At 39.8% G+C, this 23,354-nt stretch overlaps 1 protein-coding gene across 5 annotated transcripts in view; it reads right to left on the bottom strand.

The window, feature by feature from the left end:
- sfmbt2 (Scm like with four mbt domains 2) overlaps nt 1-23,354 on the bottom strand; it is a 46,327-nt gene that overhangs the window by 12,071 nt on the left and 10,902 nt on the right. For 3 of the 5 annotated variants that reach the window (XM_070853681.1, XM_070853684.1, XM_070853682.1), the window contains exons 4-13: nt 18,235-18,475; nt 15,637-15,657; nt 6,365-6,453; nt 5,912-6,161; nt 5,125-5,222; nt 3,462-3,563; nt 2,376-2,606; nt 882-1,008; nt 570-683; nt 434-476 (exon numbers count right to left, since the gene is read on the bottom strand). In XM_070853681.1, coding sequence (XP_070709782.1) covers nt 434-476; nt 570-683; nt 882-1,008; nt 2,376-2,606; nt 3,462-3,563; nt 5,125-5,222; nt 5,912-6,161; nt 6,365-6,453; nt 15,637-15,657; nt 18,235-18,475 — 1,316 coding nt within the window. The remainder of the gene's footprint in view (nt 1-433; nt 477-569; nt 684-881; nt 1,009-2,375; nt 2,607-3,461; nt 3,564-5,124; nt 5,223-5,911; nt 6,162-6,364; nt 6,454-15,636; nt 15,658-18,234; nt 18,476-23,354) is intronic. The other 2 variants (XM_070853683.1, XM_070853685.1) reach the window with 1 other exon arrangement.

The raw sequence follows: 23,354 nt of genomic DNA, 5'->3' as shown, positions 1-23,354 counted from the left end.
TTAACATTTAAATGCTTATGCGTAGTAAGCTCAAAACACCTGATAGAAGTTGGAAAAGGGCCCCAATTTTTTTTTTAGGGTGAAAATGTCAACGCTGACTTTAAGGCCAACATGGGATGCGTTACATATATTTTATCTAATCAAAACCACAAACCTGGATGTCAGGTGCATGTGGATTGGTAAATCTTTTCCCCTGAAATGTATTGTATACTGTATGTATATTTACATTAGTAAGTTTTCATTTGCACTTGTTACTCATTTCTGTTTTTTTTCTTTAATCTGGCTGTATGCTGTCTGGCTGAAGCTAATGAAAAAGGGAGTAGATTTCAGCTCTCTGTATATAACATCAACTTTTTAACTGCAAAATATATTGACACATCAGTCAAACTCCACTTGTGATATGTTTTGACAGGTAAATGTTTATCTCTCTTACTGTTTCTCTGGCTGGACCACTGCTATCTTCTTCTGCTTCTGGCCTGCAGAAAAAGACAGTTAAAGAGAGTCCGTATTAAGCTGTCAGATCCAAGTAAATATGTGTGTATTGCGTGTGTGTATGTGTGTATACATACAGACAGGTTTGAATGGAGGGGTCAGAGGGTAAGCGTTGGCCTCACACCAGCCGACAGGGAAGATGTCCATTGACTCGACATCTACGATACACTCTGACAGGGGCTTCACCACACCTGGAGACAGGTACACAGCAGAGAGAGGGGGGGTGAGCGAGCTGTCACACACACACACACACACACACACACACACACACACACACACACACACACTCTGAAACACAGCAAGAGTCCTCTGACACTTTATCCTCCGACACTTAATCCTTCCTACACACACACACACACACACACACACACACACACACTCGTCTGTACCTTCGAGTCGCAGCCACAGCAGGCGTCCTCTGACCTGTGTGATCTGAGCCACACACACCTCTGCTGGCCGGTGAGGGTTCACTGCCTCCAGCCACATGTCCTTGGCAAAGCCTCTGTTCAGCCATGTCTGAACACACACACAAGAAAAAGGGTAGAGGACAGAGAGAGGTAGAGTTTATTTTACAATCAGGACATTGATCTAACCTGAGATAACCTAAAGCTGCACTCTGATTACAAGATATTCCAACTGATTTAACCCTGATTTCCCTCTTGCAGGCGAACAGTAGTTGATGTAACTGTGTGCCAGAAGGGTCAAATAAAAACTTGGTCACAAACCTCGTTAAAGTATGAAATAAATCTTAAGACATGTCAGATAATCTTGTGAACCTTTGGTTTGGTTTGTTGATTATAATAGTGTTATAAAATACAACACATCAGACTTTGTCACGTGTACACTGATGAAATTCTGGACTTAGTTTCCAACGTTGTCCTTGGCGTTTACACTGTTTACCAACCTTCACCAAGGTGGAGAAGGCATTAAGTGATTGAACTGAAAATGTCTGAATTCAAGCAAAATACGAGCAGAGAAATGTTCTCATCGTACAATCCCTCGATGCTGCTCCCGTTTTAAAGATGCAGCACAGAAGCAGCGTTGGCCATTTTGCTGGCATTGTTTTTTTTTTTACTTGGCTGACAAAATACATAATTTCATGTGCGTTCTGACTGGTTGGAGTGTGGACGTAGGTCAGAGGAGTCAACATTTGGTCTTAAATTTAGGACACTGTCTTTGATCGCCAAACCTGCTTCCCAAAGCTCTGGAATGCTCCGCTCTTTATTAGAGGTGGGAAAGTTCATTAGACATGCATTTGTCAAACCAACCAGTTAGTCCTCATCCCTGAGGCCTTTTCTCTAGTGGAACCATAAAGCTGATCATTGTGTGGTTAGTCCGAGCATGTGCTCAGTCTTCTTCATCTCATTCTGAAGCACCAAGCTGTAACAAGGCTCATTACTGCCCCCTGATACTGGAGGGCAGAAAACTCCCACTGGTGCCTGACGTTTTGTGAGAACAGTAGTTGTGGTGGGTGTTTTTTTTTCCCTGACTCCATGCCACAATGAGGCCATTCAACACTCAAAAACAAAAGGCTCTCAATGGCTGAGATTCAGCAGAAGTGTTTAGTTTTGGTTTTTACAATAGAGACAACTAACTGGTTGATAAAGAGTAGTGTAGATTCTAACGCAATTTCCCACATGACTCAATCCACTTTAATCTGAGCAAATATTTTATGGTTCAGAATATCTTCAAACACGTTGTGGGAGTGCAGAGCCTTTAATTCTGCCTTGGTGAGATGCCTCATATACAATCTCAAAACAGGCATTTTTGAAAATTCCTAATTCAAATGACAACTCTAATTATCATCATCATGTCTTTGTCAGGACACGGGGTCAAATGAAAATTCTCTGTTTAAAAAGGGCCACTGATCACCCCAGTCTTACATCAGGGAAGCAGGCATCAGGAGCCGCTTCGGTCCCGCTCTGCTTCAGGTAGTCGGCCCAGTCAAAGTCCTGGCCCTTGTAGCTGCTGGGCCGCTCCAGACTCACGCCATTCTTCATACACCACTGGACAGGCAGGATGCCAGACGAGTTGGCGTGACAGACCACAAATTGCGGCTTAGTGTCAACAGAGAGATCATCCAGCATCACCTGGAAGTAGATCTCATTGTACACCTGAAGGGGAAAAACCAAGCAGAAATGTTGAACATCATCATAATGCAACATTTTAATAAACTTACAGAAAAGCACAACAAACGTGTCAATCACTTTCTTTATCATTCTAATTCTTCTTTTTATTGTTTAAGGAGCACTTGCCTGGGTTTGGAGATTACCAATCCAGAAAGATGCTATAGAGGATCTTGGGAAATGTAGGAGCCCCTTTACGTGTAGTATAGCAATAGGGCCATCATCTTTTTTAATTTTTGAAAATATGAATAAATAATAAATATAATTCTTACTAACATTTCAATATTAAGTATTCAATAATAATGAATTTATTGCATTAATGTACTAAAGCAATTATTGGCTTGAATTGATGTTTTGAGTTTCTGTCTTCACAACATTTAATGTGTAATTTAAAGAACCTGATTTTAAATAATTTGAAATTAAAACAACTTTTTTATTGTATGTTTCACAAAATTGGCACATAAAATATTGATTAATACTGGCTTTTACACAGTGAGTCTAACTGCATTATTATGAAATCCATATAAATATAGCACAGTAAAGTCAGATTTATTAATCAAAAGGTGAATCCATCAATCAGAATTGAACATAAAAAACATTTTTTGTACAAGAATAATGAGGTGATATCCAGACATGAAAAAACATTAGTCAGCATTACTGGGAAACATATGAGATAATACACCCAAGGATATCCAGCCACAGGAATCCAGGAACAAGGCTAACTTGTTGGCAAAAACCTACTAAAATCCAATGCCACATTAATAAAGGCAGCTGAGGAATGCTCCGGGGGGGGGGGCTATGCTTGATAAGACATTGTTTTCAGAGAGTTTCGGCGTAACTCACCTTGGTGACAGAAACGGGGCAGATCTGGAGCTGTTCCCACGGAGAAACCATCTCCAGCTTCATCCCCGTCTTGAAGGAGTGCTTAGGCAGGTCTACATGGTCCTGACACAGTAAAGTCAAGACTTTTAGACAAATGTGCTCCACTTTTGTTAATGCACACACATGCAAGACAATGTAGGTCATGCAAACCCTGCTGGGTGGGCACATAATGAATGAGGCTAAATGTCATTCCCGCATTAGTAGTTAACAAACAGGTGGATGAAGTATCATCCCAGGGTGGTGGTGATCATTAGGTCTAAATAAGTATTAATTATTACTTTACTATTTCTTCTTTCTACTACATAGATGTTGAATTGGCTGCTGGATCGTATGTCAATGTAACCAGCATACTGGACAGGGCAAGACTGACCTGTAAATACAGACAAGTGCTGACGTATCACAGCAACCAATCAAAGTAGTGAATGCAGTGCACACATATAAATGTTTATGATGCCAGCTACTCAATACTTCTTCTTTTCATTCTAAACCAAGTGGATGTGCTAACACATCACTTCCTGTATGATGGAGATGTTTATTGTTTCAGGACTGTACCAGACAGTGAAAGTCTACAGGGCTTCATGGAAATAATGATGTGCTGGCTCAGAATTAAGGTCACAATTATTCCCAACTATTTTCTCTTATAATTCTTAAGCAAACCAGTTTTCAAATAAAATCAGATCTGGCCTTTGTGATCTCTTTGTAGCAGAAACAGCTTCTCAGGTTTGGTGTTTGATCTCACATTGTATTATGAAGGACATTTCAGGTAGTGGTATAAATAGTTGGTGTCATGCTCATTATACTTTGAATATGACTCAGTCCTACTTATTTTAGCCGATTTGCTGGTTAGACCATGTTTTTGTCATTTTAACTCGTTTTTGTTGCTAAGAAGCTTTTCCCTTTACCATGTTATTCCCATCTGTCTCATACACACAACATTTGCCTTAGTTTTCCTCAGATAACCCTGATAATGCAAATAATGGCAGAAATGTCATGCTTTAATAAAAAGTACAATTGAAGAGGATGGTTTATTACTTAAGACCTCATCCTCATATAACTTAAATCAGTTTGATCATAATATATGCTTTCTTTTAATGGATACATAAGTCCTGTATAACTTGCTGATTATTTTCTTGGAGGTTTTGTAAATTCAGTGGTTTAACTTGGTGGTGATTATGGGGAGAAAAACCACAGCATTCGTTTGGTACAGCTCTAATTTATTGCTAGTGTAACCAAGAGCACACTAGCACTGACACTTTTCTTCAAGGAGGTACACAATTCAACTTACAGCATAGGGAGATTATAATTTCCAATAATAAATGAATAGTACAATCGGTGCCAAATCACATACTTCTTTCAAGAAAGCTTGTGTTGCCATTTATTAACCCAGTTTCATTGCATAAATCAGCTACAGACAACAGAGGTAAAAGTGGCAACAACTCAGCTCATGCAGGCAGTCCTGCAGTTTGGCACTGTGCCAACGCTACAAATATACACACACACACACACACACACACATATGCACACATACACTGTATGTGTGCAAACGTGTGTGTGTGTGTGTGTGTGCACGGGATGAGCAGAAGTTGTGTGTGTGTGTGTGTGTGTGTGAACTACAGTGACTCACCTTGAACACCTCTAGCGGCAGCGGGCTCTTCTGCCCGTTCAGCCGAGCGTCCTTCAGAGCCTGCTGCCAGTCGGTGGCGCTCTTCAGAGACCTGAGTCCTGCAGAGGGGGGACATGATGTCTAATTTTTAGGATGCACTGGCACTGTGAAACCTTTAACACCTTCAGACAGGTAGATTAGCCTGACATTGAAACTTTACTGAAAAACACAAAGCCAGTTAACACCAGTTATTAACTGCTGACATGATGGGAATTCATCCTTTTAATACTGAGCAGCTTCTGTTAGCCGGCAGTTTTTCATTCCAATCACAACTCTTACTGTGCTTTAACTCCCAATTTTCCCTTTCAATTCCCAATCACATTTTTTTTTAATTTCCCCCAAAACATTATGTTTTGCGCATCATTTTGTACAAGATTCCCCAAAGTCTTTTTGGATTTGACAGAAAATTAAACCAACAATTTTGCTTATCATTTGATTATTCAAGTCATTTCTTCAAAGCAAAGCAAAGCATTTTTTCAGTCTTCCATGATGGTAAATTGAGGATGTTTGAGCTTTTATATAGCTATTTATAGGCGAAACTATTCAGAGATTAATCCAAAAAAAAAAAAAAATCACCTTAACTGATCTACATCTAGTAACGTTAGAAGTCTGGGCCAACATTTCAAGTATCATGGGGTTCCTCAAACACACTGTAATTAAGTTTTGGGAAAATCAAAGTTCCTCCTTGTCACCACAACAGGTTCAGGCTTACAGTAAATGAAAAGGTGTGAGCAGATTAGATTATCACCTGTGGGCGGTTCTAAAGCGAGACGGTTCTCCAGAGCCCAGCCGAGCGGGCGGAGCCTGACGTCCAAGTAGAACAGCCAGGTGTCCTGAGCCTGGTGGTCGTCTTGGAGACCGGCGTAGCGTAGACGGAGCCTCCCTCCGACATTCTGGATGACTCGGACGGGCCAGTAGAGGAAAGGGTCTGAGATGTCCTGAAGCTCCAACACTGAGCCCTCGACGATCAGATCCACTGTGTTCTTCCCCCTCAGGGGCTGACAGAGACACAGAATGTTCATTCATTTAGAGTGTGAGTCAAACCGCAGTGGGCAGAGCTTGTAAACTACAGAATTGTGTGCTACTCTGTATGAGCTGTGGAAGAAGGTGAGAGGTAACAAGGAGAGGAGAAACCCCAACAAATGAGTCCTGATTTCTATGTAATTGATGCCCCGTCTATTCTCTGCGTGAGCACACTCACCCCCTCCAGCAGGTTGGCCGGTGCCGTCCTGGAGCCAGTGAGGTCCTGAACGAGGAACTCTGTCCAGTTGCTGTATTTCTCTTTGATGGCTGCAAAGAGACAAAAACACAGAGCCAAGACTGAGAAACACCCAAACAATCCAAGTGTGGAAAGTGAGCTCACTATTGTGCTGCATTGTCAAGATAAATTATTAATTGCGTGCCACTATGTTGCACTGTTAAGTGTAGTCACCAGAGAATAGCATGCATGAGTAAATACATGCACATACAACACAAACAGCATTTCCACCAATAAAGGGTTTTCAAGGCAGATACTGATTTTTAATTAAAACTGCAGATGTGAAGTAGTTTAACAATGAATTTCTCATTTTTATGCAAAAGAAGTGAGAGAAATTCAACTATTCAGTGTTTTTTTCCCCCCAGAAAGCCTCACACTGCAAGCATTAATCCTCAGTACTGATTTATGGCTGAGATCAGATTTTTTTAGGCTTGCATGTGCAAAAGAAAAGTAGGAAAAGACCTCACATCTGGCGGGTTTTTGCAGAAGTAAACATCAAAAAGAAAAACACTAACTAACGTTGCAGTGAACGCTGTCATTTACATGTTAATATGCAGAATGACAGCTGCAAATTTGAAAGAAAAAAATAGGATAAGTAGGCAAATAAAAGGCAAAACTTTTGATTTGGGCTTTTTGTAGGGCAGTAGAGGCCATTCTCGTGCAGCAATGTGAGATCAGTGATGGGAACAGAAACGGCTTTCATTCAGAATTTCCAAATATCAAAGGTTACCGGGGACTTGTGACTTCCTGCGTGAGCGGTAAATAGTGCATGAATTCAAACTGACAGTTTAGGTGGAGGTCACAAATTGGGTTTGTGTCACTTTTAAGACCACATGTGAAAGCAGCCCCAATCAGAATTGAAAATATCAGATTCAGTGTGACATTAAGAAACGGATCTGGGGTACAAATGAAGGAGGGGATGCTCTGAAACCTTGAATCATGCTAAAATAAATAAAAGAACACTGATGGAGGAATACTAAGATGATATAGATGATAAAAGCCTGTGTAACATGAATCCGTTTCAGTTTTCATTTATCGAAATGAAATCTGGTGGAAATGGGACATTAACACACTGACGCAACAATCTGAGTGAAAGCTTATCAGACCACATGTCAGTTTGGAGTTCAGAGGAAACACGACCTCTTTAAAACAGGTTTAACAAAAACTGAACATTATAACCTTCATGGAGGATTTATTGCAGGACTATAGTATTTGACTGCATTAGTTTTAGCTGGTTGTACCTAATGAACCAGCAACTGTTAGGAGTGCAAGTTGTACTACCTTCTGTACAGTCCTGAAAGGAGGTCTCATCAAGATAAATGTAAACACATGTGCAGGTTTAATATGGGCACCTATTCTTTAGTTTAAATCTCTCTTTAAAGGAGAACTACAGTATTTTTAAACCTGGGCTCTATTTTTTTTTTTTTTTTTACATATTCAGGGTTCTATGGACTGCAACATACAAAGGGTTTTGGAATTGGTCAAATAGATCCCCTCAGGCAGAAAGTCGAGAAAGGGCTACCTTGGTTGGAATATAATTCTTTAGGGCAACTAAAATCATCAAAGGACGTCCACTAAAAGTGCTTGCTTTTGCCACTGACAGAATAAGTGCCACAGTGTCTGGCACTAAAAAAAAAACGGCCTAAAACGGCTGTTTCTGGTTATCTGTGTTAGGATCCTTTTCATTATGTGGCCAAACTCTTCGAATAACAATCTGAACCTGTCAGTGACACAAACAAGGACTTTCAGTGGACATACTTTCATATTTTGATGTTACCAATTATGGAAAAATAGAAAATAACCAAGACATGACACAGGCAGATCTTGTATAGTTGCAAAGCTTTACTATTTAATTATTAGACATTATTGCATTGAAACTGAAAGACTTTCAACAAACACTTTACTTGAAGACCTCTGACTTGAACTTGCAATTAAGGACTTGAACTTGACTTGTGCCTTGCTTGGACAAGACCACAGCCCATAATAAATGTACCTGTGTAACCACCACTCTCACATTTACCTGAATGTAATTCTAACAAACTTTTGACTCCTAATATAATTGAATAATATAATGTACGTTATTATATCCGTTTGCACAGATTTGTGTCCCTACAATGTGACCAATACAAGGACACACGCATGTGAACACACATGCCAGGTGGACCAGAGCTCGGCCTTCATGCTTAAAAGCTGTGCTCCAGCAGATTTGCATGGGGACATGTGGTTTTTTTGTCTATTTCCTGTTCCCCACAGTGCAACAGTGTTATATATATATATTTAATATAAATTCCTGCATTCATGCGTCTTAGCTTTTCATTTGACTCCTGATATCAGCCTCCTGTTTATCCCTGACCCTCCTCCTTGAAAATCCACAGATTACATTCCAAGGCATTCAAGGAAGATGCTGAGGGGCCTTCAGTGATCTGCATGTTTTTCCTGTTAGTCATTTAAAAACAAAACAAGGGAAAAAAAAACCTCCACAAACTCAGACACTTGTTGGAGTCGCTGAAATGTTGCCAAATGAGTCAGAGTTACGGAATGACTACTGCACGCCGCGTGAACTGACATTCCCTGCAGCAGTGATTAGCATCAAGCTGAAGTGAAAATGAAATGTAGTCCTTACACCAACACAGGCAACTGCTCATAATAAACACAGGTTCTGGATATAGGTTGTTTGGCCCAGTGACATGTTTTTCTATCGTTTCATTTGGGTTCCTGGGTGTGAACTTTTGAAGGTAAAGAGCTAATGGAACACATTCGGTCTTTGAGCTGTTTTTGCCAACAGCATTTCAAGTAAGTTCTCAGATGAGCAGGTTAACAGGTTTATTTCTTCGGCTGCATTTTAGTTGAGTTAACTTGTTGGTGAGCTCACCTTGGCAGAGCACACTCACTTTTTTCATTGACATTTTATGATTTCAGTGCTTACAATTTAAAGGACACTTTAGCTACTTTCATTCATGACACTTCAACTGACTACAATTGCTTTCAACACGCTCAGTATAAAAGGATGCTTCAAACAAAGCGCTGAAACCAACATCGGGGCACTGCGTCCAACAAGTCTGTCTGACTTTCCAATTCCAACAATCTGACAACAACGGCCACTTCACACAGCAAATGTAAAGGTGTGTTTTTTTTTCATTCTTCACACAACTAACTTGATCAGTCACTCACTTGTGTACAAATGGCCTCTGCACTTCACATGTTTGGACATTTAAGTGCAATGTCCAAACATTTCTCATGCAAAGCATTGCCATTTTTATTTCATATTACCCCGTTTACAGTGTTTACATCTGCAATCTCCAGCACCAACTATCTAGTCTTTTCTATTTCTTCCTGTTCTTTTGGACACTTCTTTGATACCTTACTAGTCCTACATACATAGAAATATATTCGTACCTTTTTATTTCTCTGTTTTTTGAGATACTTAATTCTTTTTTTCTGTGTTTTTTGGTTCCCTGAATATTTACTGGAAGTCTGGTATGAGTGACGTAATCACCACAGTGAGAAGTTGTGGTTTTTAAGACAAGAAAGTCCGTTATCAGGACAAACACTGTCGAACTCCCAGTGGCATAGAAAATGAAAGCTGAATTCCTCTTCAGCTTCCCCTTTTATAATTTAAAATCCCCACTAGCTTACACATTGTGTAGTTCTTTAGAAAATTTTTTTGACTTATGGGACCAAATCAATAAATCCTCTCTTGGCTCTGGACTCCAGAGGTCCTGCCTGAATCAAATCAACAACTGTGGAATTTGCTGGAAAATAAATCAAATTATATTCCTGTGAAAGTAAGGTGAACGGTGAACGCCTGTGTGGCCTAGATGCTCTCTGTTCGCCTGTTTAATAACTGTTTTTTCCTGTGAGACTATTTTCTTTTCTCTCCTTGCTGCTGCTGGACTTTGTAAGTGGACACACACACACTGTATCCACACTCCTGTGTTGATCTCGGGTGTGCAGAAATAGATAAACTATTTTTACAGATCCTGCTGAGATTAGTCATGAAGCCATTTAAAGCTCAGCCCAATGGTTGTACCAGAAAGCGAAAACAGGCAAACTTCAACCTCCTACACCTTCTATCTCTCTTTTTCTTACCTTCTCCCCCTTTTTCCTCCCCCACCTTGCGGTTTCATTATTCTGTAGCACTTTTTCATATAAATAATGATCTGTTTTTCTTCATTTCCATTGCAAAGGCAGCAACCACGTAGAGGTGAAAGCCTGACTTTCACATAACAATAAGTGCATAATTAACCTTGAGGGAAGAGATCCTCAAAACACCCCCCTCTCTTACTGCTATACCCCCCCCCCCCCCTCCTCCTCCTCACCGAGGCTCAGGCTGCACCTAAGCTGGCTGAAGTCTCCAAGCAAATATCTAGCATTAAAAAAAACACAAACAAATAGGAATTTACATGTATGAAATGTGATATTTGCATATTCTGCCAGCTCCTCTTCTCTGTAAACAAGCCTAGCTCTGTGCACAAGGCTTATTTAAAAGCTTTACTTTAGATAATCAATGTCATAATTAAAGAAGAAAAATCGCCTCTGTGTTTTTAGCCGCTATCACAACAGTGCAACAGATTCTAATCAGAGTTAATGGGAGCAAATTACGCTGGATTCCCTCTCAGTCTTATCCAATCATTATGCGCTGGGCATGGAGATGAACAGCCCTGAATGCACAAGGGTAGAAAGCCAAGTCAATTCAAACAATTACCTACTTCCATTTGAACTGACGGGCTTTCCAATTAGGTCATGAGCATAATGACTGCAGCACACTGGCTCATATAAAATGTCACACAGCACATTTTGCAGGTTTATTGAGAGACGTCTCGCTGTTGTGTTTGGCTGAATTACGCCCGGGCAGTTTGAGTTGCCATATTGTTAACATTTTTATAGCCCTGTTCATGACAGGGCAGGGGATATTAGAGCAATTTGTGTAAATATGAATTACCTTGGTGATGTGTTTGCGGTAAGTGCTTAGGAGGCCCACGGGAACAGAGCACACATACAGTGAAGATGTCTGTGTGCTTGTGTGGGTATTGTCATTGTTTGTGTGTGTCTAGTGTGTCAGTTTTGACGTAGAATGCCCTTGATTTTGTTCTCCATTCATGGAAAACAGACTCAAGTACACACACATACACAAACACTAGCATTGTAAGGTTAGGGAAATCTAGAGGTTGCAGGAGGGAGCGGTTAGTGAAATGTGAACCAAACTAGAGCCGTGTGTTTGACAGCCCACCTTCAGTCACGTCATATCCAGGCCTGTATATTATTCTTTTCTTTATATACTGAGAATATTTCAGAAATTCCATCAATTAGCAATTTTTTATAAAAATTATTATTGGTCACTTAAATTAGGTGCAACTATACAATTTACAATTCAATGGAATCCAATACAACTGCCCTGCTAATAATAAACATGTAGCTCTGTTTGATTGTGTCAGATTTAACAGGTGTTCCTAATGAAGTGGCCACTGATTGTATATCAAGGGATACCATAACCACTCAAAAATGGAAAATAAACGTATTGCCTCTGTTGTCAAATATCCATATAGGATCACTATATCTAGACAGAAATGTAAAATAGTTATGGCTTGCAGCTTCCTTCTGTTGCCACTGTAACTTAATAAGTAGTTACGCTGCAGCTTACATAGCACTTCCTCAAAACTGTGTGGGGGTGATAGCAGCTATGGAGATGCTACGTGGAGACTCTACTAATTGTGATTGGTCAGCTTGGGCTGCTTTTGTTTTCTGCTGGGTGTTTCTGATGCTGTTGCAGTGACGACGACATCAAGCAATGCTCAGGTTACATGGCAACGACTGCGTTGAGACAATCATCTCCTATTCAGCAACGACACAAGGCAAACCTTCGTCTCTGTATAATACATACAAAAAAAATGAAAAAGAATGCAGAATGTGAGCTGAGACAATGAGCTGATTATTCAATTAACTATTTTGATAACTGACTAATCAGTTAAGCAGAAATGCCAAACATTTGTTTGTTGCAGCTTCTAATTTGTGAGAATTGGCTGCGCTTCTGTTTCTTATGTGACAGCAAACAGAATATTTTTTGGATTTTGTTGGGCAAAACAAACGTTTTGAAGCACTTTGCCTTAAGGAAACTGTGAATGAGCATTATCTGACATTGATTTCTCAGTTACTCAAGAAAAGAACCATCACATCAGTTGCAGCCTTAAATCACAATTACTGTGTGCTATATAATTAAAGCAAAACACTTCCACAGAGGTGTTGTGGTGGTGCTAGCAGGAAAAATCTAACACTTAACTATAAATCCATTCCTACGCCTGAGTTATCTGGGCAAAATCTAAATCTTTCAGGGTGCAGGGGTCACACCCGAACTAAAGCAGCCCCTTCTATTTTTCTTGCCACAATGGAGCCTGTAACACCACACCACACCGTACAGCACAACACAACACAACACAACCACACACACGTTTATATCTGAGCATCATCTCCAGCAGGCTCTGGCAGGAAGCAGTGTGGTGAATTCATTATGCAAATGATCTCTGTTGGGATCTGTTGAGAGAGCAGCTACCCCGTACCACATGACCAAACTTGTGATGTAGCTTTAAAAAGCTCTTTACGTGAATGGGTGAACGTATTCTCCACACACACACACACACACGTACACCCACACAAACAAAAAAAATGCACACATGCACGAGAGGCTGAAGCCATTCGCAGAAGCAGCTCAACTCTGTCTGATCAAGCATCCCTCCCTGAACCCAGAAGTTTCGTCTATAGTCAAAATACCCTAAATATATGTAATAGGCTGAGTTACATTTTCCCTGACTGAATCTGCCATCACGCTCTGAATTTAACTGCATGAATTTAGCTGCTTGAGGCTCAAAGACAGATTTTGTGGTTTTACCCCTCAAAACTTCTGTTACATTTGTCATGCAATTTCCTGTTTATAAACTGTATAATGTTTATAATAAATCTACAAAAATCAGTTATATTATTTGCATATAACACCTGTACATTTTAGTTACCACAGACAAATTTATCTTCTTACACTGTTTCTCAAATGACTTTTTAACTTCTAAAAATGAGCAAATTACGCAACAGAAGTGCTTGCAGCGCTGCAGACTCATGGGCCGTTCTTGCAAACAGAGACGCTGATTAATACGGGCGCTGACTTGATGAGCACAAAAGCTTTGCTGAACGCATCAGTTAGCAGAGCAGCACTTGGAGTCAAGGAGCTGAGAGGAGTGGCTGTGTGTGTGTGTGTGTGTGTGTGTGTGTGTAACATTTTGCACCTTCTTCCGAACTAGGTGGGAAAACAAAACATATTAAGTTGGTTATTGAAAGGGAGAGAGAGGTCTGCAAATTTTAAAGTGAGCCTCGTGAGGGACTTTTATGAAAACAGTTGTTCTTCTGCTTTATGTAGAGCAATGTTAGAGTCAACCAATCAGAAGTCATAGTGAAACTGAAGATCTCAGGGTGGGGAAAAAAAAAAAAATCAGTCTCCTCCTAAATCTCTCCTAAAAGCTCACTTTCTTTAATGTAAAAACTAACTGATGTTTTAATCGTTTCCCCTTATTATTACTTTTGTGTTAAATTTTGCATTGACACACTGTTTCATTCTGTAACACTGACACTTTCAAATGTGCTAAATTCAAAGTTGCTGATATGTTATTTTACATATTGATATTTGGCTACTCATTAAAGTAGAGCTGTGCTTCAAGGGTTGGTCCTTGGGCTGGCCTCCATCTAAATACAGTGGAGATAAATGGGATTTTTTGTGGTACTGACAGCATTGAAAAATTACTTGAAAAGGGTAATCAAGAACATCTTTCCAGAAATAGTTTCCCCATTACACTGGTTTCATGGGGACTTTTCCTTCAGCAGAAAGTTTTATCTGCATGGTCAGACACCACTAAAGATGAGCGAGAACGTGATTGTTTTGAAAGATGGATGAACTGACCCTTTAAAGAACAGCACTGGGGCACAGCGCCATTAGACTCAACATCATTCCACTTCCAAATAAGGGTCTAAGCACATATTCTCGTGGATATCTCTTCAGGTTTACATATCCAAAGCCAACGTGGATGAGAGGCCCTTAAAGCCCTCAGAAAAATGGGGATTTGAACACGTTCAATTCAGTGACAACTGGGCAAACTTCATCTGCTGATGGGGATTGTGTGAAAGCTGTAGAACAGCTACTAAAAAGCCCTGTGGTGTGGACTGTTCGGCCAATTGTAGTACATTTTAGAAATATACATATTAAACATTAAGAGGTCTGAGAAGATTCCTTTTGGCTGTTGGAAAACACTATATTGGTATAAGGGAGCACATGGTAGGCATTTGTCAGTATTTTTATATATATTTTATACGATTTTCAGTCATATCACAAGCCAAAAAACCTACATCCTCACATCTCTAACCATACCCACCCACTGACATCCACATAAAGAAGAAATGGAAAAACACTGGGAGAAACAAAAGAAAAAAGCTGTTCTGTAGCAGTCCTAAATCCAAAGCATCTCATGTTTTAGTTTCATTTTCCAAGACTACGTACAGTCCACACATCTTGTCTGGGATGTCTTAACAGAGCATCCGGCATAATGCCATGTTGACATTTCACTAAATAGTCAATTAACTAAGAAAAAATAGACATATTAATAAATAACAGACTCAGCAGTAAAATGTGTGAATGTATTGCCTCTGGTCTGTGGCCAGTTTGGTGACGCACCATGATTTTATCTGCTAACGACACATTTTACACACAGCAGTTCTTTAACTTGTTAACTTGTTGTTTGACTCGTGGACTGGTGACATCTGTTCTGATATGGGACGCAGTTTGTTCGTTGCACATGAGAGGAGGCCCGTTTATCAACACATCACATTCCTCACTGAGCTGCTGCGTTTTGCACTAGTTATCACCCGAGCACAGCTTGGTCTTACTGGAGCAGGCACAAGCAGCAGTGTGTGTGTGTGTGTGTGTGTTTGTTATCAGTCTGCTAAGACACACTCACTCAGCTAGAGAGGAGTCACATGCAAGAGGAGGCAAGGCATAACAACTAAGCTGTGAGGTCACTTCCTGTAGAGAGGTGAAATGAGGAAGAGGAGGAGGAGTAGGAGGAGGAAGCACGCTATACATGCAGCTCTGAGGCTCAAAGTTGACACAGTGTTAAGTTCATGTTAGCCACTAGTGAGCCAAGGCAGGCGAGTTAGTCAGGGGCTCTGTTAGAGCTGCTTACCTTTTCTTAGGTAAATGTTATCTGAGAAACAAAAAACAGATAGAACAGGTAACTGTGACACAGGTGTAAGCACTAAAAAACACCCACTCTTTACTCTGCTCCCATTTTCCAGCTCACTAAGCAACACACACACACACACACACATGCACACAGAAATGTGCTTAACATGATGCAAAGCCTTGAAATGAGGTAACAAAGTACTTTTTTTGGTCATATACACAAATTGACAGTATCTTGCAGAAGCCTCTTTAGGGAATACAGAGCCACATTCATTACATGATCTATGCTTTAGTTTGCATCATTCGACATGTAGCAATATCAGCTGTCCGCCATCATTATTATTATTATTAAAAGATAAAGGGAAACATTTTGAAACATGAGCTTGAATATAACAATTTATTCTTTCTTTTAATTCAGCTGCTGTTACTGAATATGTTTTAGTGGTGTTGGTGATGTGAATCTTGCTTATTTCAATTTACTGAATGAGTTTTGACATGTTTAGTAAACCAACAGAGGATCATCTGATCATTCAATCAACTCATTCTCCTACAAAATATATTGATATAGGTACTATTAACTTGCTTTGAAAGATATCTAAATGCTCCCTGGAGTACGTTCACATGATATTTTTTTAGACTGGAGCATGCTTCTCCAGGCTGCACAGGGAGAAGAATGTACGGACGTTTTTGCCTTTACTAATTTTAAGTAACATTTACATGGTTTTCCTCATCTCAGGACATGGAGACCAGGGTTCACATCCTGGGTCCCGCAAGTTGTTAGATAAATGCAATTTAATGCAAATGTGAAGCCCTTTGGTGAAGTTACGTAAAGATGGTGGTTTTGGTTAAATACTGAAGAGGTGCTTTGTGTCTGTGTGATGACTTTTTCAAACAAATCATTCCATAACGTTAAAATCATGTTTAAGTCAATTTAAATGAAAGTGTTTGAAATATTTACTTCAATGAATATTGATGTGTTTCTATTCTTCAGTCTAGATCTGAAATTATTAGTTGACATCTCATAGATGATTAATTGAAAAATTTTGTTAACTAGGAATACAAAACAGGCAAAAGAACAAGCTATTCTGCTGCAGGATTGGCAGCCAATTCAATCTATTGTTTCCCTGCTTGATACATAATCTAATGAGGAATTAATTAATTTGTCTGCTCCTACAAAAGGCAAAAGAGGAGGCTGGTAAAAAGAGCGACACTGAGTGAAAAGGACATATGGAGCTGGTGTGAGGGCGAGGACACCCGAGTCAGGTGGAAACATATCCAGGTCGTCTCCACAACAACGGAAGCTCTTGCTATCCATCAGCAGGGAAGTGTCGAGAAAAATAAATGGTCTGAACAAGGCTGGGGAGGGTGAGTCATCTATCTGAGGGCGAGAGGGCCCACTGCAGGTGGAAATGTCTGCTGTAAAAGGTTCGGCAAAGTTGTGATACTGTGAGAGGGACAGGAGGAAGAATGGCAGCTGGAGAAGTTAAGGATGACGCTGCTTTTTTGGAAATGTTGAATGATGCTGTAAAAGATGCTCTTACAGAGACTACAGATGGCTGTTTTAGAAAAGAGGTGACCTGTCTTAGGGCTGCAGGACTGACTGAATGTGATGCGGACGAGGGTGATGTGTCTCTTGGATAAATGGCAGTTCAGCCGTCTTGACAGTCACAGCACTTTGAAAACCTGTTTTTCCACTCAGTTTATTTTAAGCAGTCTTTGAAAGGTGAACATATGGGGTGTTCCCATGTAAGAGAGAGAGAGTGTCTGTGTGTGCACATTAAGGTAATAATGATAATAATAGATAATAACTGACCTTTTGCTCTAATAGCTATTATTCTTTTAAAGTTTCACACCAAAGATTTTAAGTTTTCAATTGGAAAAGACTTGATGTGAAATTAGTTTACATTTTCATGCATAGTATCCCTTTTTTTATTAATAATGATAATTGCATGTCATGAGGCGCAAATGTGTTCATAACTGCATATGATCATTGCAAGAAAAATTAAAGTTCAGGCTCATGTCTTACAGATTTTTTTATGCATTACATTTTTTTTTCGTTTACAAAAACAACAACATTACATTAACAGGATGCCGTGGTGACCAAGAGGTTATGGCATCAACTATGTCAGTTTTATCTATATAGCCCAAAATCACAAATTTGCTTCAATACTTTAGTCTAAAAAATGAAAACACAGGTTTGAAATCTTCTCAAATCTAAAAGATACCATTTATCCTTGTTTACAATAAAGTTCTTGCTACAACAAGCACAGCTCAGAAAAACTGAATAGAAAAGGAGCAAATCAGATGAAAAATGCCTCAAACTAATAAAGCGATACAACAAATGGTTATAAACAGAGCTGTTTTCACCTTAATGTTGTATTCACTCGTTTTAACAGAATGTGCCTTAAATAAAGTTTGACTTTAAAAAAGACACTAAATGATAATAAAGTAAAAACTCAACCAAAACCTTGAGTGTTGAAACAGCGGTAGCTGTTTTCTGATTGGTTCCTTTTATTCATGATATTGATCTGACCATGGCATGTGTGAGTAAGAGACCATGTTCAGGCTGAATGCGTGTTTCAAAGTGTTTCTGCCTTACCTTCAGGGGGCATGAGGGTCTTGTTGTTTTGAGTGCACCAGCCCACCGGGTGCAGCTCAGCCGTCATGACATCACACCAGAAGTCGGCCTTGCGGTCTTCGCCGTAGCCGCTGAAGCGCAGCAGCAGCAGCTGGCCACATGTGGTGATAATGGTGGCCACCCAGTACGTGTCCGGGTTGCTCTTATTGGCCACTTCCAGCTTCATACCAGGCTGGAAGCTGCTCTGCAAGCTGATCTCCACCTGAGAGGGACACAGCAAAACATTAAAGGAATATTCAGTCTTTTTTTTACAACCTGGATTTAGTTTTGTAGTTTTCCATTAAGTTTTAACAACATTTTACTCAGCAAGTTCAACATGGCAGCAAGTTTTAAACAAACTCCCAGTTTATCATCTGAACCACTTTATTTGGAGGTGAAACTGAAAGCAAGTTCACCCAAAGTGTTGCTCAATGCAAAGAAAAAGTGTGCACACAAAGGTATGGCAGGCTAAAGGGGAACCAGGGAGGAAGTGTATGCACAGACTGGTTAACAAGTTTGACTTTGCTCTCTCTTTCAAATTAGTTTGGTAAAAGTTGGGGTTTGTTTACAGCTTTTCTGACTGTCTAACCACTCCTACTCTGGGTGTCATGTTAAATGTTATCACAACCTGGAGGAATAATGACCAAATTATGAAAATGTGACCCTAAAAGAAGAACTTTAATTTAAAGCACTTCGAAACCTTGTTTCAAATCAGTCAACAGTCAAAGTTGAAGTTCAGAAATAAACATCCTTAGGTTGTATTTAAGAGTTAAACAGTTTAAAACTCTAATCTAATCTACTTGACAGTGGCCTGGCACAGAAGCAAACAACCCCACAAGAGTCCCAATGGTGCACAGAATCCACTTTCTCCAGCTGAGCTTTTATCCAAACAAAGAGCACAAACACAGAAAATCTCTGATGCAAAATAACCCAAACTGTTACTAACTTTGGCAGAACACCGTGTGTCCATGTAGAACCCCATCGCTCAAAACAAAAAGGTGATCAGGGTCTTTAAGAAGCTATTTTAGTCTGTGTTGCTTCAATTTGGGAACTAAAAATTGGTTTGGTGTTTCAACATATACAGTAGGAATGATTCTGGCCAAACACTGATGTTGGAGATGACTTTCGAGTTATGTTAATACTAGGAAACGGACGTAAAGATAAAAGGGGAAGTCCTATGCAGCCTGTGAAAACAGCTGTTTACTGTCCTCCATGGCCCTGAAGATGCTTCATAAAGGCTGAGAAAATACCACTGATGATGTCATCAGGGCCAACTTGCAATTTAAAGTTAAAACAAAAAGCCTGCGCTGAGGACACAGAGACACGAGTCATCTAATTACAAAACGATGCTCATACGATCCAGTGGTTTTGGAGCTTGTGAGTCCCTCAACTTCATGAAAATGCAATACTAAATTCACTAAACTAGAGCAGTTAAGAACCACAGGGGGACTCGGAGAGAGCAGACCTCCACCAAGGCAAATAGTCCAGTCTTCTTCTGAAAGTGTAACCACCACATTCTGTGTGTCTGGATATATTTTCTAATTCTAAGAATTATGTCAAAAAAATGTTTTCTGTTGTTTTTTGACCACACCAATAAGGAAGCCAATAAGGAAACCAATGTTTCAGTTCAGTCAATATTATTGCTTAGAGACAACTTGTCCCTTGGCTTGTGCTACACCCTCCCACCACGCACCATCAGGCCAGTAGTTTTTTCCTGTTATCCTGCTGACTAACAGCAATGAAAACATAACCTCCATGGCGGAGGTAAATATCTGAAAAATGGGACATAAGTTAAATTGCAAAATTGCACAATTAGAGTTGAAACTTCTCATATTTGCTTAATTCTATAAGTAATTTATTGCCAAACATTTGCTGGCAGAGACATGTGCTTGGGTGGGTATTTTTCACTATTTTCTGACATTCAACAGTATGAACCACTAATCAACTCATTAAAAATAAGAGATTAATTAATAATGAAACTAATTGTTAGTTGCAGCCCTGATCATGATTGCCAAAACCCTGAATAATAATAAATAATAAATTCTTTTGACAGCTCTGTACATCACACACCTTTTACAGCAGGGGAGTGATTCTAACAGATTCTTCAATTACAGTGTTATCAGAAAAAAGGAGGGGTTTAATTAATACTACGTATGATTAATTAAAAATAGCGTAAAAAAAACCTCTGCACTAAACAACAGCCTTTTAGTTTGTCCTTGTGCAGGGAAAGTGATAAATCTGTACGGCAGTGAATGCAGCACAGCATAATGCGTTTCCACTATAGCCACAGGCTGCTATACAATTCTTGAGAACACTACAAGCCCAACAGGATGTTCACATTCAGCACTCACAAACGCACACACTCACAAGTGAATGGAAAAAGCCAACATCTTAGAAATAAACACAATACAAATGGCCCCGTGACTTCCTGCTACAACAATGCAAACGTGCTGTATCACTCTGGTTGGCTTATGTAAGAGAGCTACGGGCAGCCTCGGCAGCAAACACTGCCTTTGTGTGTGTGTGTGTGTGTGTGTGTGTGTGTGTGTGTGTGTGTGTACAGGCCCAAGAGAAATCACTGTTTCAATTTGTCCAGGCAGAGAGAGAGAGAGAGAGAGAGAGAGAGAGAGGGAGAGATGAGGGCTGCACTTTCCTGAATCACATTTTTTCTGGGGAATTCATGGTCTGTTTCCCAGTGTCTCAATCCACTTACCAACAAGGCAATTTAGCCCCCCAAGAGGCCTCAACCGCTCAAATCACCACACAGACAGTTTGTCCGACATCAAGGCTCGCTCATAAAACCCACATATTCTAATCTTGCCCTTAATACATTCATCGCTCCGAGTGATGTAAGAAACTGAAACACTGACACACTTCTTTAAATCTTAAATTACCAGCAGACACACGTCTCCACCTTCGCGGCAGTGAGCCTCATCGGGGCAGACAGCTACTCCATCGGTCAAACACAGTGAGTCAGCTGAGGTGGATAAAGACCTCACATCCAGGATCAACTGCACTTGCCCATCTGGCCCTCTCCTGTGATGTAACATGTTAATGGAGGCAAAGCCCTGTAATTGTTGGTTAACAGAGTGTTTTGTTTTTTTCTGGGAATGCTGAAATGCCATGAGAAACACTTTGTGTTCCCAATCTTCAGCATTACTTCAAGAACAGGAAAACAACACAGGCTGGTTAAAAGAAGCTGGATTAATAATCTATTACCCATAATACTCGTAGATGTTGATTGATTTGACATTCAGGTATTTTACTCCTTGGATTGTTTACACAGTGTCATATAAACAGCAAGGCTCTTCCTACAGGATTAGAGTAGTATTATGATTTTTGATCAGTGTTGCAGTCCCTTGGGGAAAATGCTTGAGATGTGTGAACAAACTGACATCCTGAAAACTGGCATGAGTAAATAGAGCTGTTACAAAAAGCCCTGCAGCATGTGTTAACACTTAACGCTAGTCTGTGGATAAAAAGTGAAACAAGATTATGCTTGACTTCAATCAATCAAACAAACTTTCATATGCTTAGCACCTTTCATACAGGTTACAAGTGCTTTACTGACAAGCTAATAATAAGACGGTACAAACATAAACAGTAAAACAATGGACAGTAATGTTCCAGTTGTGGCAGGGAAACAAACAACTCTAACACGCTGCAGCTCAAACTTTCTTTCCATACTGGTGCCAGGGTTCCCACACATTTTCATGGACTTTTCCATGACTTTTCAAGGACCCACAGTAAAATTTCCATGTATTACTATAGAAATCGCATATAACACATCTCTTTATATCAGAGTGCTTTGGAGTCACTGTCACATGGAAGCTATTGACATAAAACATGAATTTTCCATAAATGTAATGATATAAAAAACAAGAAGCACTAAAATCCAATATAAATAGGTATTTCCCATTTGTCCAGTCTAGTAATTATTTCCGGTACTGATTTTGGGGTCACTGGGTCACATTACATGGGAGCTACTGAAAAAAATAATTTAATTTCAAAATATTTAATGGACATAGATAAATTACACATTAGCAATCAAGTGTGCTAAATGATGGAATCAGTTTATATAATTTTTAATAATATTTTTACTAATATTCAAGTCAGCATGATCGTTTATAATGATCGTGTCTGTTAAACAGTTATTTACTGGTGGTGCCTAAATGGGCCTCCAGCAGTAAAGGCCGATGTTCTGGGAGATGAGCTAACTGTTCTAACACTGGGGGAAACTGAGTTGATACGTGCTGGCTCAGGACTGAATGTCTTTCCAATATCAAATTTAAAGCTAACTTGCGTGCGATGCACAGACATCCAATAACGCCACGCCACGGCCACATGAACATGAAGAGGCATGGACTCTTATTGGAGCTTCATTACGTTACTTAACACTTGTAGAGAATACATATTCCGTTCTGTTATATTAAGTGGAAGGTTATCCACTGAAGATCAACGTCACAATTTCATTACACACAACACAACAGATTTGCAAAACTTTCAAGTATTTTACTACTTCTGCAACTTTTCCAAGTTTTTCATGACCATGTGAGCCCAGTGGAGCCATTACCAAAGCCTGAATATATATTCTTTGGTGTTATAGCCTTTATTGGACAGTACTAAAGAAGAAGCAGGCAGAAAACAGGTAGAGATAGAGAGAGCTATGATGTGCAACAAGGAGCGCCAGCTGGATCGAACAATTGACAGCTGCAACCATGGAGCCAGGAGGCTTGCGCTGTAACCATTTGGCTACCAAAGCCTGACTTGAGGTGCCAAAACAATACTTAAGTTGAGATCTTAGTTTGCTGAGCCTAATTATCTTTTAGCACAAAAAGCATTTTTATTCTTCAAAGGTCAAAATTTCAAAATTGTCAATTGCACATCACTGTGCTACAATCCACTTTAATCCCTGGAGTTACTTTAAATTAAAAATATTCTCGCTGTCTGACAGGCTCATTAATACTTTATATTAAGATGTTCCAACACCCAATTTAAGCTACATGAGGTACTTTTATTCTACTGGTCTTGTGCATCATTTTATACACATTTTTCAAAAATGCAGACATATTTGGCAGCTTTGGAAACTTTAGAATCTCGAA

The sequence above is a fragment of the Pempheris klunzingeri genome, chromosome 22, assembly GCF_042242105.1.
Source record: "Pempheris klunzingeri isolate RE-2024b chromosome 22, fPemKlu1.hap1, whole genome shotgun sequence".
NCBI lineage: Eukaryota > Metazoa > Chordata > Actinopteri > Acropomatiformes > Pempheridae > Pempheris > Pempheris klunzingeri.
Note: the sequence above shows the minus strand (reverse complement) of the source record. Positions and strands in the feature narration are given on the sequence as shown.